The following is a 14,171-nucleotide window of genomic DNA, read 5'->3' as shown; positions in this document are numbered from 1 at the left end:
TATAATCATCTGAGCCTTCAACAATTTGTAATGTTTTTGCTGATGGAGGGTCTTGCCTAATTTCAGTAGCTACTGACTGATTGGGGCGGTAGTTACAGAAGGTTGGGGTGGCTGTGACAACTTCTTAAAATAAGACCACAATGAAGTTTGCCACATTGATTGACTCTTCTTTTCATGAAAGATTTCTGTGTAGCATGCAATGCTTTTGATAGCATTTTTTCCTGAGTAGAACCTCTTTCAAAATTGAAGTCAATCCTCTTAAACCCTGCCACAGCTTTATCAACTAAGGTTATGGAATATCTAAATTTTTTGTTACCATTTCAACAATGTTCTTAGCATCTTCACCAGGAGGAGATTCTCTCTTATTTTATTTATTTATTTATTTATTTTTCTGAGGTGGAGTTTCACTCTTGTTGCCCAGGTTGGAGTACAATGGTGTGATCTTGGCTCACTGCAACCTCTGCTTCCCAGGTTCAAGTGATTCTCCTGCCTCAGCCTCCTGAATAGCTGGGATTACAGGCATGCGCCACCACACCTGGCTAATTTTGAATTTTTAGTAGAGACGGAGTTTCTCCATGTTGGTCAGGCTGGTCTCAAACTCCCGACCTCAGGTGACCTGCCTACCTCAGCCTCACAAAGTGCTGGGATTACAGGCGTGAGCCACCGTGTCCGGCCAAGATTCCCTCTTAAGAAACTACTCTTTGCTCATCCATAAGAAGCAACACCTCATCCATTCAGCTTTTGTTAAGAGATTGCAGCAATTCAATCACATCATCAAACTCTACTTCTACTTCTTGTTTTCATGCCATTTCCACCACATCTACAATTATAAGATCACTAATTGCAGATCACAATAACAGATGTAATAATAATGAAAAAGTTTGAAATATTGAGAGACTCACCAGACTGTGACACAGATACACAAAGTAAACGCATGCTATTAGAAAAATGGCTCTGGTAGGTCGGGCATGGTGGCTCACACCTGTAATCCCAGCACTTTGGGAGGCCGAGGCGGGTGGATCACTTGAGGTCAGGAGTTCGAGACCAGCCTGGCCAACATAGTGAAACCCTGTCTCTACTAAAAACACAAAAATTAGCTGGGTGTGGTGGTGGGCTCCTGTGATCCCAGCTACTGGGGAGGATGAGGCAGGAGAATCACTTGAACCTGGGAGGTAGAGGTTGCAGTGAGCCGAGATCATGCCACTGCATTCCAGCCTGGTGACAAAGCAAAAAAGACTGCATTTGATTTAATCTGATGCAATACAAAATGGAGCGCCATAACATGTGCTTTGTTTGCACTTACATACAAAGTAGCGTAGCGGATGCTAATTTAGTAGATAATCAGTATGGCTATGTTCCAATAACTCTTTTATCAGAAAGTATAACACTTAAATATATGCCCAGATACCAATAAGTTTTAGTGATAACTAATACTGTAATGTTTAGCACAATTACTTGCACATACGAGAAGATCAGCACATGGTCATGCAGTTCACTAAAACTATGCCAGAAAAATAATGAGGTTGAGAAGTGGGGAAGTAAGGCTGACAGGAATTGAGTTAAACCTAAGGAGAATGAAGAAGTCCTATCAATGATTAGATAGAAAAGAAACAAGGCAGTCTGGATGGAAGGACTTATATTATTAATATTAGCAGGCTTACTGGTGGTAAGTTAGGTGTGGTCCCAGATAGTGGAGCAAACTAGTCTGGTGGAGACAGGAGCTAGCATCCTTAGTACTGGGGACTGGTGGCTGCAGCAGGAACTGTCTCCTAAAGAGAACAAGATGTGGGAGAAAGGGAAAAGACTCAGTTTCTAGCTCTCTATTTCTAAATTACTCAGAAAGCAGACAACTTTCTCAGGCTTTCGATTAGGGTTTTCAGTTGAGGATGCTTAGAAAAATTTTAAAGATTCACTCTCCCCACTCCACTCTAGCATCTTTCCACCTGCTTGCAGACAAATTTCAAGTAGCAAATCCACAAAGAGAATAAAAGTGTTTTAAATTTACATAAGTAATGGAAATAACAATATAATAATAATGAGTTCTAGTTTAAAAAATCAGGCAGCAAATGCTAGGGAACTTCAAAAAGTTCATGGAAAAACTGAAAGATAAAAATAGGCCAGGGCTGGGCACAGTGGCTCAAGGCTGTAATCCCAGCACTTTGGGAGACTGAGGTGGGTGGATCACTTGAGGTCAGGAGTTCAAGACCAGCCTGGCCAACATGGTGAAACCCATCTCTACTAAAAATACAAAAAACTAGCCAGGCATGGTGGTGCATGCCTGTAATCCCAGCTACCTGGGAGGCTGAGACAGGAGAATCACATGAACCCAGGAGGGGGAGGTTGCAGTGAGCCAAGATTATACCATTGCACCCCAGTCTGGGTGACAGAGCAAGACTTCGTCTCAAAAAAGAAAAAAAAAAAGGCCAGGTGTGGTGGCTCACACCTGTAATCCTGATGCTTTGGGAGGCCGAGGCAGCAGGATCACTGGAGCCCAGGAGGTCGAGGCTGCAGTGAGCCATGATCTTGCCACTATACTCCAGCCTGGGCAACAAAGCGACACCCTGTCTCAAAAAAGAAAACAGATAAAAATATAAAACATAAACTTTATTTTTCAACATAAGCTCCATCAAGTTTAAGACACTTTCATAAGCAATGACGCCAGCCACTTAGTCCATTCCAAAATAACTGATGGTCCTGGATATTTAATCATGTTAATGCAGTCTGTTTATTAACTAAAGAAAAATGGGTGCCCTTTAAAGTTTTTTTTTTTTTTTAAAGATTAGGAAACAGGAAGTCAGAAGAAGCCAAATTAGAATTCCTAAGGTAGATGCCTAATGATTTACCATCAAAATTCAAAATTTTCCTTGTTTGATGAGAGGAATGAGCAGGAGCATTGTCTTAGTGGAGAAGCAATCTCTGGTGAAGCTTACCTGGGCATTTTTCTGCTAAAACTTTGGCTGTCTCTAAACATTCTCATATTTTTTTTTTCTTTTTGTAGAGATAGGTCTTGCTATGTTGCCCAGACTGGTCTTGAACTCCTGGCCTCAATGGATCCTCCTGCCTTGGCCACCAGAAGTGCTGAGACTACAGGCATAAGCCACTGTACCCAGCCTCAAAACACCTTTATAATAAGCAGACGTTATTGTTCTTTGGCTCTCCAGAAAGTCAACAAGAAAAATGCTTTGAGCATCCCAAAAAATAGTTGCCATGACCTTGCTTTTGACTAGTCCACTTTTATTTTGACTGGACCACTTCTACCTCTTGGTAGCTATTGCTCTGTTTGTGCTTTGTCTTCAAGATTATTCTGGTAAAGCCATGTTTCATCTCCTGTTACAATTCTTGGAAGAAATCCTTCAGGATCTTGATCCCACTTGTTTAAAATTTTTATTCAAAGACAACTGAAATTTTAAGTAGAAAACCCACCAAGAGAACAAAAGTACTCTTGTCTGTAGCTAATCTGGGTGAAATAGTTTCTGTACCCATCAAGTGGAAAGTTTGCTCAAGTTTAATTTTTCTGTCAGCATTGTGTAAGCTGAACCAACTGAGACATCTATGATGTTGGATATTGTATTAGTCCATTCTCGCACTGCTATAAAGAACTACATGAGGTTGGGCATGGTGGCTCACACCTGTAATCCCAGCACTTTGGGAGGCCAAGGCAGGTGGATCACCTGAGATCAGGAGTTTGAGACAAACCTGGCCAACATGGTGAAACCCCGTATCTACTAAAAATACAAAAATTTGCTGGGCATGATGGCAAACACCTATAATCCCAGCTACTCACAAGGCTGAGGCGGGAGAATCACTTGAACCTGGGAGGTGGAGCTTGCAGTGAACTGAGAGAGCACCACTGCATTCCAGTCTGGGTGACAAGAGTGAAACTCTGTCCCCATAAAAAAGAATTACCTGAGAGTGGGCATTGTATAAAGAAAAGAAGCTTGACTCAGTTCCACAGGCTCTACAGGAAGCATGGCTGGGAGGCTCAGGAAACTTAAAATCATGGCAGAAGGGGAAGAAAGCACATCTTCACGTGGCCAGCAGGAGACAGCAAGCAAAGAGGGAGGTGCTACACACTTTCAAACAACCAGATCTTGTGAGAACTCTATCATGGGACAGCACTAGGGCGATGGTGCTAAACCATCAGAAGCCATGCACATGATCCAATCATCTCCCTCCATGTCCCTCCTCCAACACTTCCTCTCATTACACTTCTGCATGAGATTTGGGTGGGGACACAGAGCCAAACCATATTAGATATTGTCTGTGCTATAATCTCTGGTTCTCTTCAATGAGGGCACAAACGATTAATTTTTTCTTCACAAATTGCTGTGAATGGTCTGCTGCTATGGGCTTCATCTTCAACATTGTCTCATCTCTTAAAATGAGTTATCCATTTGTAAACTGCAGATCTCCTTGGGGTATTGTCCCCATAACCTTTATGTGAAGCATCAATGATTTCACCATTCTTCCACCCAAACCTCACCATAAATTTGATGTGTGTTATTGCTTCAATTTTAGCAGAATTTATGTTTCTCTGATAAAAGAGCTCTTTTCTAAATGTCTTATCATAGTTAGTGTCCCTCACTAGATCCTGTTCAGACATGTTACAAAAAGTTAGTTTATTCTGGTGCAAAAAAAATTGAAATTCATACACACTTTTTTATAATACATATTTTCCATGAAAATTTAGAAGAACACTTATATAGATGAATGATAGATTATCAAAGTTTTCCTAGATTTGTCAGGCTTTATTCTTCATGGTTTTCAAATGAAAGGGCCTGGAGAAACTGAAGAACTAAAAGGGTTGCAGAAAGAGTCCTGAGGGGAAAGAAAAATTGATATACTCACATCTTTGACCTAGGCAACAAAAGTTATGAGTCAAGATATTTGGTCACATAACTAAAGATAACTTAGGTTTTATGACATTTTTGTTTTTTGTTTTGTTTTTGTCATTTAAAATAGGGAAATTTTAACTGAAATATCAATGAACAGTCCCATTCCCTATCCTCACCATTGGTACAGTGGATCTTGTTTTTCTTAATGTGGTACATATTAATAAAATTTATGAGACCTAAGGTCTATTGCATTTGAAAGATTAACCGACATAAATGGTATACTTTTATAACACTCGTTAAAATGACAAAAATGGTTTCACATTTTTGAGGAACAAATGATCTAAAATACTTAATACAAATTGGCATTACCTTGAACACATTGCATCATGATTACATGAAAGAGCTGCTGAAATGGTCATGTGTTCAGAGACTACTACATCTGTAGGCTTAATAGTAAACGTTTGGTTGGTTGGTTGGTCGGCTGGTTGGTTTGCTGCTTAGCATCAGGACACCCACCCCTTGTGTGGGAAATATACAATTGTGTGAGTCTATGGGTTGAAATCCAAAAAGCCTGATGCTTTTTCTCATTCCTGGCAACCAAGGGATATGACCAAATTGGGTCAATTGAATGCCCTTGCCCCTAACTGTGAACAGAGAGTAGTGTTACAAACAAGGAATAAAAGATTAGAATCAATGCCAGTGTCTTTCCATTGCCCCATCGTGTCAGGATCCAAGTGTCCAGTAGCTGTGGTCCCTTAACCAGGCTGTACCTTTGGCCGTGGCACCAGCTACCTACTTTCCCTATGTCCCCAAGTTACCTGGTAACCATTCAGGAAATTTTTTTCCTACTTAGGTATACAAAAAACAGTGTCAGTTTTTGCTTGGCAGATTAAATCATCCTTCAGAGATGCAGGAAAACTATTAGCAGCCAAGGGATGCTGCCAAGGCCAGTGTCTGGGCTCTGCAGTTTTCTAACTTGTGATATTGGGTCACCCCACTAAGCTCCAGGAGAGCAGCGACTGCATCTGGCTTAATCATTATGGGATGGCCAGCTCCCAACTCCATGCCCTAGGCAAAGAGACATTCAGTGAATATTGATTTGACTTTGACTTGATTGAACAAAATAGTAACACTGAACTCTAGGTTTCCTCAGTATCTGTTACAGATTTCTTGATCCCGACTGCTTTTAATTTTTTTTTTTTTTTTTTTTAGCAAGAAATAACTAACGAATGATGACACTAAGCTTTAAATTCAAGTAAATAGGAGGCTGGTTTTTTTTTTTTCGCATAAGCAGAAATGAGGAAATCAAGAGGAAGAGATTAGATTTCTGTTGTGATAAATCGAATCTGCTAAATGCCATGACTTTTTAATTGTCTTAATCACAAGTTAAACCAGTTGTGTTGCTGCTTAGATGGCTATATATTTGTTTAAAAGTACAGCAGTCCCTCCTTCTGGACTTTGACCCTACAAAAACAACTGTTATCTAACTCACCCTCAGACTGTCACTGGAACACCTGCATGAAGAATGTTCTTTCATTTTTTAAGAACGATTTTGCATATATGATTTATTTCAGCTTTCAAAATGATTAGAAAACTTTTTATTGTTCTACTTTTGTTGCTTGTGACTATAGAAGAAGCAAGGATGTCATCGCTCAGTTTTCTGAATATAGAGAAGACTGAAATACTATTTTTCACAAAGACTGAAGAAACCATCCTTGTAAGTTCAAGCAACGAAAATAAACGGCCTAATTCCAGCCACCTCTTTGTGAAAATAGAAGATCCTAAAATACTACAAATGGTGAATGTGGCCAAGAAGATCTCATCAGATGCTACAAACTTTACCATAAATCTGGTGACTGATGAAGAAGGAGAAACAAATGTGACTATTCAACTCTGGGATTCTGAAGGTAGGCAAGAAAGACTCATTGAAGAAGAAATCAAGAATGTGAAAGTCAAAGTGCTCAAACAAAAAGACAGTCTACTCCAGGCACCAATGCATATTGATAGAAATATCCTAATGCTTATTTTACCACTAATACTATTGAATAAGTGTGCATTTGGTTGCAAGATTGAATTACAGCTGTTTCAAACAGTATGGAAGAGACCTTTGCCAGTAATTCTTGGGGCAGTTACACAGTTTTTTCTGATGCCATTTTGCGGGTTTCTTTTGTCTCAGATTGTGGCATTGCCTGAGGCGCAAGCTTTTGGAGTTGTAATGACCTGCACGTGCCCAGGAGGGGGTGGGGGCTATCTCTTTGCTCTGCTTCTAGATGGAGATTTCACATTGGCCATTTTGATGACTTGCACATCAACATTATTGGCTCTGATCATGATGCCTGTCAATTCTTATATATACAGTAGGATATTAGGGTTGTCAGGTACATTCCATATTCCTGTTTCTAAAATTGTGTCAACACTCCTTTTCATACTTGTGCCAGTATCAATTGGAATAGTCATCAAGCATAGAATACCTGAAAAAGCAAGCTTCTTAGAATAATTAGACCTCTGAGTTTTATTTTAATGTTCGTAGGAATTTATTTGACTTTCACAGTGGGATTAGTGTTCTTAAAAACAGATAATCTAGAGGTGATTCTGTTGGGTCTCTTAGCTCCTGCTTTGGGTTTGCTGTTTGGGTACTCCTTTGCTAAAGTTTATATGCTGCCTCTTCCTGTTTGTAAAACTGTTGCTATTGAAAGTGGGATGTTAAATAGTTTCTTAGCTCTTGCCGTTATTCAGCTGTCTTTTCCACAGTCCAAGGCCAATTTAGCTTCTGTGGCTCCTTTTACAGTAGCCATGTGTTCTGGATGTGAAATGTTACTGATCATTCTAGTTTACAAGGCTAAGAAAAGATGTATCTTTTTCTTACAAGATAAAAGGAAAAGAAATTTCCTAATCTAACAATTAAAGCATTACTGAATTCCTACTCTGGGTAGGGCACTGTGGGAGAGTAAAAGAATAACTATAATGATACCTGCTCTTAAGCCACTTATAATGTAATTAAAAATCTGACATTGGGGGGTAGAGAATACATATATATATACACACACACACACACACACACACACATTCGTATATGCTAAGTACTCAATGAGTGGTGGAGATGATAATACAGAAGTTCAGAGGAAGGAGACAACTTTGCAACTGTGTTGGTTTGAGAATGTTTTATAGGCTATGATGTCAATATGATACTTTCAGTGGTCTCCTAAATGAGACAGAGCAATAGAAAACTTATTTAGTGATTATGATATATCCTAAGTATTAAAAGAAGGAACACCCATATAGCAGACATTTGACAAATTCTCACTCAGTGAATGAATTTGTAAATTTCATTAGCACATCAAAATAAGTATGTTTTAAAGTAAATGTGGCATCTCTGCCCTCAGAGCTAAGCTTTCTCCTGTCTTCCATGTTAACCCACCAAAGGCATTACTGTTTACCCCACAACACAGGGTCAGCTCTTCGACCTCATCTCTCTTCTGTCTTCCTTCTTTCTTTCTTTATAGTGAATGTATTTCCTACAGAAACAGCCTATATATTCAATTGCCAGTGCTCTTCTCAATTCTCAGTGCTATCACTTTTTTCTGTACTATATTGCTTCTTCCCTAAACCTTTCTAAATTGGCTTCTGGCCTGTCTCTCCACCCTCTACTCACTGTCAGATTAATTTTCCTAAAATCTAACATTGACCATATAATTTCCCAGCAATGAAGACTTTTTGCTTTTTAAATGAATTTGTATTTCTTAATGAGGCATTTATTATACTCTACTGTCTGACCTTAACCTAGCTTCTCAGTTTTATTTATTATTATTATTATTTTTTTTTTTTTTTTTTGAGAAGGAGTCTAACTTTGTCACACAGTCTGGAGTGCAGTGGTGTGATCTCGGCTCACTGCAACCTCCGCCTCCCAGGTTCAAGTGATTCTCCTGCCTCAGCCTCACCAGTAGCTGGGATTACAGGCGCCTGCCACCACACCCAGCTAATTTTTGTATTTTTAGTAGAAACGGGGTTTCACCATCTTGGCCAGGTTGGTCTTGAACTCCTGACCTTGTGATTCATGTGCCTCAGCCTCCCAGAGTGCTAGGATTACAGGCTTGAGCCACCACGCCCAGCCAGTTTCCCAGTTTCATTATATCTCCTCTCTCACCTCGTTACACATAGTCTTTTACCCAAACAGAATGACTTAGTATGTTATGAGTATTGTTCATTCCAGCTAACCTGGCTTGTTTTATGACTATTTGTGTCCTGTTTTAATTTTCCTATTTTGCTCTAAGTCTTTGAGCATAATAACTATGTTTATTCATTTTGATATTCCCTATCACATCTAACACAGTATCTTCTGTGTGCTTATTCAAATAATGTGTTGAAGCACAGACTAGTGTCCAAATAAATAGTGTGCTTTTCAAAAACCTCCTTTTAATCTTCAGTGAAAATTTTTATTATCTGGGGCAAGTCTACGATCTTGTGCAAGAAAGTGTGGGATTGAGAATAGGAAATATCACTCTAAATAATCCTGCTTTCCCTATTTCCTAGCCTTATGGCAAATTCTTTAATCTTCTTATAGTCCAGTTTTCTCATTTAACAAATGAAGCTAATGGTGTCAACTCCATAGATTGTCCTAGGAATTAAGTGAGAGTATACATGTAATGTGCTTGGAAGAGTGCCTGGGACATAGTAAGTGCTATTGTTTTATCAGTTTTAACTTTCAACCCTGGTAGATCTGCTGCTAGTTTGAAATAGCAATCGTATAACTATGTATGGAGCCTAAAACTTTCAACATTTTCTATCAGTACTATTCACCATCTTGATCATAGAATTAGAGAATTTTTGTTTACTTTGCCAGTTGATAAGATAACCAAGGTTCTTTTTTCTTTAAATGCCACCAAATCCAGTATATGACTACCAAAATTTGTATAAAATCTGATATAAACCAAATAGACATGATAGATGTTTATTTGGTTTATAAAGTGATAATTGCATATGTAGAATATTTTACTCCTTTAAACTGAAATATCCACTATAGGTTTAAAATAGAATTACATTTGTACAAATTTAACTTACATAATGTTTTGGGTTTTTTGTTTGTTTGTTTGTTTTGTTTTGTTTTTCTGAGACAGAGTTTTGCTCTTGTTGCCCAGGCTGGAGTGCAATGGTGCGATCTCGGCTCACCACAACCTCCACCTCCCAGGTTCAAGCGATTCCTGCCTCAGTCTCCTGAGTAGCTGGGACAACAGGCATGCGCCACCACACCCGGCTAATTTTGTATTTTTAGTAGAGATGGGATTTCTCCATGTTGGTCAGGCTGGTCTCAAACTCCCAACCTCAGGTGATCCGCCCACCTCGGCCTCCCAAAGTGCTGGGATTATAGGCCTGAGCCACCGTGCCTGGCTGACTTGTTTTTTTGTTTTTTTTTTTCTTTTTTTTTTTTGGGCGGGGGGACGGAGGCTCACTCTGTTACCCAGGCTGGAGTACAGTGGCGTGATCTCCACTCACTGCAACTTCTGCCTTCCAGGTTCAAGCAATTCTCCTGCCTCAGCCTCCTGAGTAGCTGGGATTACAGGCGACTGCCACAACGCCCAGCTAATTTTTGTATTTTTGGTAGAGATTTTTGTATTTTTGTATCTGGTTTCGCCATGTTGGCCAGGCTGGTCTTGAACTCCTGACCTCTTGGGCTGCACTTCTAGCTCCATCATCTTACCAGCTGGGGAACATTTTGGTCAAGTTACTTGATTTCTCTATGCCCAAATTCATGCTGAAAATGGCGATAATGGTAGTACCTACCTCGTGGTATTATTGTGAGGATTAAGTGAATTAATATGAGCAAGGTCCTCATAAGAATGCCTGACACATGGTAAGCCCTATTATTATTTTTGTTACATTATGCATATTTAAATGATCTTATAAAGCAGTTGCAAGGGCATGGATGGAATTTGGAGTATATTTTATTTCTTTAATAGATGTATCAAGGAGGACAGATTTTACATAGTAAAACTTGTCCAAAAATATGGATAGGGATGGGGTGACCCAAGTTATTCCTTTTTAAAAAAATAAGAATGAGAGGCATAAAGCAGACTGACTAATCAGTTGAGTTCATACCAACTATTTTCCACAGCCACGATTCTATAAGATAGAATAACGATCCAGAGATAGAATGGTTATGCCAATTTTTAAAAAAGTTTCTTTCCAGCTCTTAAGAGATGATTCTATGATACACTCTTCCAAGAATAACAATTTTATGATATATATTTTTATATCTTGGAAAGCTGTTGGCCTTATAAGGGTATGTCAAAGTCTTAACCAATATATGCAACTCCAATCTGTTATATCAAACATGAGATCTTATTAGATATCCTTGGACACTCCACCCCTGAACGGCTGCCATGGTGTATTTATATTTGATCATTTAAATCAAATTATTATAAATAATTTGATTATTTATAATTATTTAAATAATTATTATAACCAAGAACGTCTTCGCATGTGGAACCTGAATTATTTTTTAGTGAAGAGAGTGGTTATTTAAAAAGAAGTCATCTCCAAAGACTAAGTGTAGTTGGCAAGATGCCCACAATTTCTGGGGAAGGAATTCCTATGGCCCCTCTTTATTGTACAAATACAGAACAAGGAAGCACCTGTTGCCCACTGGGAAGGATGACCAGACCACTTTGTGGCTTCACAGGGCCACCCTTCCCTAGAACTCTCCTGTGTACACTCAGCTGTCTGGGGAGGTGTCAGGGGCATTGGATCTCACCTCTCTTTCATTCTGAGGTTCAGCGTAATTACAACCTCTCTCATAGATGGGAGTCAGCTGACAGGAAAGGATACCAAAGGCCTCCAAGAGGGAACTCCCCTTAGAGAAGGTTGGAAGAGTGAGGAGCTGGACATCATGCTAGGAAGCAGAGTTTGTGCTGCTGTCCCCTGCCCCCGACAACCACCTGGGCACAGCAGATATTCTTAGGTTTGGGAACAATGGCTGCATATGGGACTGTAGTTTTAAAAATTGCCCCTTTGGGAACTCAAGGGCCATGCATCCTGTACTGAGGTCTCTGCAGCCATGTGAACTACCTTCACAGCATCAGAGAAAAGATCCTTTGGATTTGTGAGACCAGTTTCCAGCCCCACTATAATCGAGCCTGAACACTAAGACTTCCCTGTGCACCGGCAGATTTTCACTTCACTTTCGGTAAGGCATTTGGAAGCAGAACGGCCTCTTTGGACTGAAAAATACTGAGTTACCTGAGAACAAATGTGAAGTAGCTGTTGAGGTGAGGCCTCTTGGAAAAACTGGACTTCCTGCTCACCTGACATAGGAAGCTTGTAAGGTTTTCATTTGAAGGGATATTTGATATTTAGTTTATTTTACTTCAAATTGTTTATGCTGATTTTAGCAGTTTTTTCAAGTCACTGAAACCACATTCATTTACATAAACTTAGATGACCGATGACTTTTCTGTTAAAACTTTGGAAATATTAGTTGGTTACGAATGAGCACTTGTCAGCATGCGGTTGGCATATTTTTATTTTAAGAAGATTGGCAATGAAGAACCGAAAAATTAGCCTCAGAAGCCTTTTTTTTTTTTCTAAGAAAATAAAGTATCATTTGATAGACATCCAAACCAGATACCTAAGGCATCACTCTTTTTGGATTAAAGATGTTTATTGGTCCTTGTGAGGTGTGAGAATTGAGTCCAGTCCAAATTACTCATCTCTAAGACATTTCATTTGAAACATATTGGTGACATTTTGTCTTTTGATTAAACAAACAGAAACAGTAACTTCCTAAGCAAAGAGCCAAATAACTAACTTACTTTCCTGGTCCAGTTGTAGCTAGGACATCTTATATCTGTGCAATGCTTTTTGCACTATGATGATGTATGTACCACGATGTCGGTCTTTCTTTCTTTCTTTCTTTTTTGAGATGGAGTTTCACTTTTGTTACCCAGGCTGGAGTGCAATGGCGCTATCTCGGCTCACTTCAACCTCCACCTCCGGGGTTCAAACGATTCTCCTGCCTCAGCCTCCCTCGTAGCTGGGATTACAGGCACCCACCACCATGCCTGGCTAATTTTTGTATTTTTAGTAGAGACAGAGTTTCACCATGTTGACCAGGCTGGTCTTGAACTTCTGACCTCAGGTGATCTGCCTGCCTTGGCCTCCCAAAGTGATGGGATTACAGGCATGAGCCAATGCACCTGGCCAACTCTTTCAAGAAGAAGAAACATTTTAAGACCATAACTAGTCCTTGTACCTCATATAATGTGATCTCATTGTGCCATATATTCTCAGTGTGTAAACTTTTGTAGGGCCAAAGAAAAAACTTCCCTTTTGTCCTCTGAAGGTTTGGTGAAAATCAACTGACAAAAGGCAGATAAATAGAAGAAAAGGATTTTATTTGATCATAGTTTTATGTGACTTGGGAGCCTTCAGAATGAAGACCCAAAGGTATAAGGGGACAGTCCATTTTATGTTTAGTTTCAACAGCATATGGACAGCTGTGTAGAATATGGTTGGACAAAGAGGGTATAACCTAATGCTATTAGACTGGGAAAATCCAGTAAGACCTGTCTGCTTAGATTCTTCTTGGCCTCTCTCCATAGGACCCTCTTTGGAATGGGGGTCTTATGACCTAAACTCAGACAGGGTGAGTCATATAATTTCTTCGTGGTCAGATTTTACATAGAAACACAGGGAGAATGCTAGAGTTATGTATATATATATATATATATTTTTTTTTTTTTTTTTTTTTTTTTGAGACGGAGGCTCCCTCTGTTGCCCAGGCTGGAGTGCAGTGGCGCGATCTCCACTCACTGGAAGCTCCACCTCCCAGGTTCATGCCATTCTCCTGCCTCAGCCTCCCGAGTAGCTGGGACTGCAGGTGCCAGCCACCACACCCGGCTAATTTTTTTTGTGTTTTTAATAGAAACGGGGCTTCACCGTGTTAGCCAGGACGGTCTCGATCTCCTGACCTCGTGATCTGCCTGCCTTGGCCTCCCAAAGTGGTGGGATTACAGGCATGAGCCACCTTGCCTGGCCTAGAGTAGTAGTTTTATGTTTTATGGCTGGCTTTATAAAAAAAGGGGTCCTGATGTCTGGGACCTGATTTGGGAAAGAGGAATTCTAGCTTCTATGACTAGTCTGGGGAAGAATGTGGGACCAGAGACAGGAGACCAAAAGGAGTCAGAGGAAAATTTTTCCTTCTAAGGCTGCTTCTGAGGCCTTCATTGTGGGGTATCATTTTCTGAACCCCAAAACTTTGAACTCAGTGTGTTTCACTCTCTGCTCTTGCTGTGTGACCTGAGGACAAATCACTTAACTACTCTGAGCTTCAGTTTCCTCATC

The 14,171-nt window shown here is 39.9% G+C and overlaps 1 protein-coding gene across 1 annotated transcript; it reads left to right on the top strand.

Annotated features, from left to right (window-relative positions):
* Positions 1–154: 154 nt before the first annotated feature.
* Positions 155–13,993, top strand: LOC100977552 (sodium/bile acid cotransporter 5). Its single transcript, XM_008956654.5, is given in 2 exon segments — positions 155–7,321; positions 7,324–13,993. Coding segments are annotated over 2 exon segments (1,314 nt in total). The 5' UTR covers positions 155–6,417; the 3' UTR covers positions 7,734–13,993.
* Positions 13,994–14,171: the final 178 nt, after the last annotated feature.

The sequence above is a fragment of the Pan paniscus genome, chromosome 7 (assembly GCF_029289425.2).
Source record: "Pan paniscus chromosome 7, NHGRI_mPanPan1-v2.0_pri, whole genome shotgun sequence".
Taxonomy (NCBI): Eukaryota; Metazoa; Chordata; class Mammalia; order Primates; family Hominidae; genus Pan; species Pan paniscus.
The sequence above is the reverse complement of the archived record's forward strand: the minus strand, read 5'-3'. Positions and strand labels throughout refer to the sequence as shown.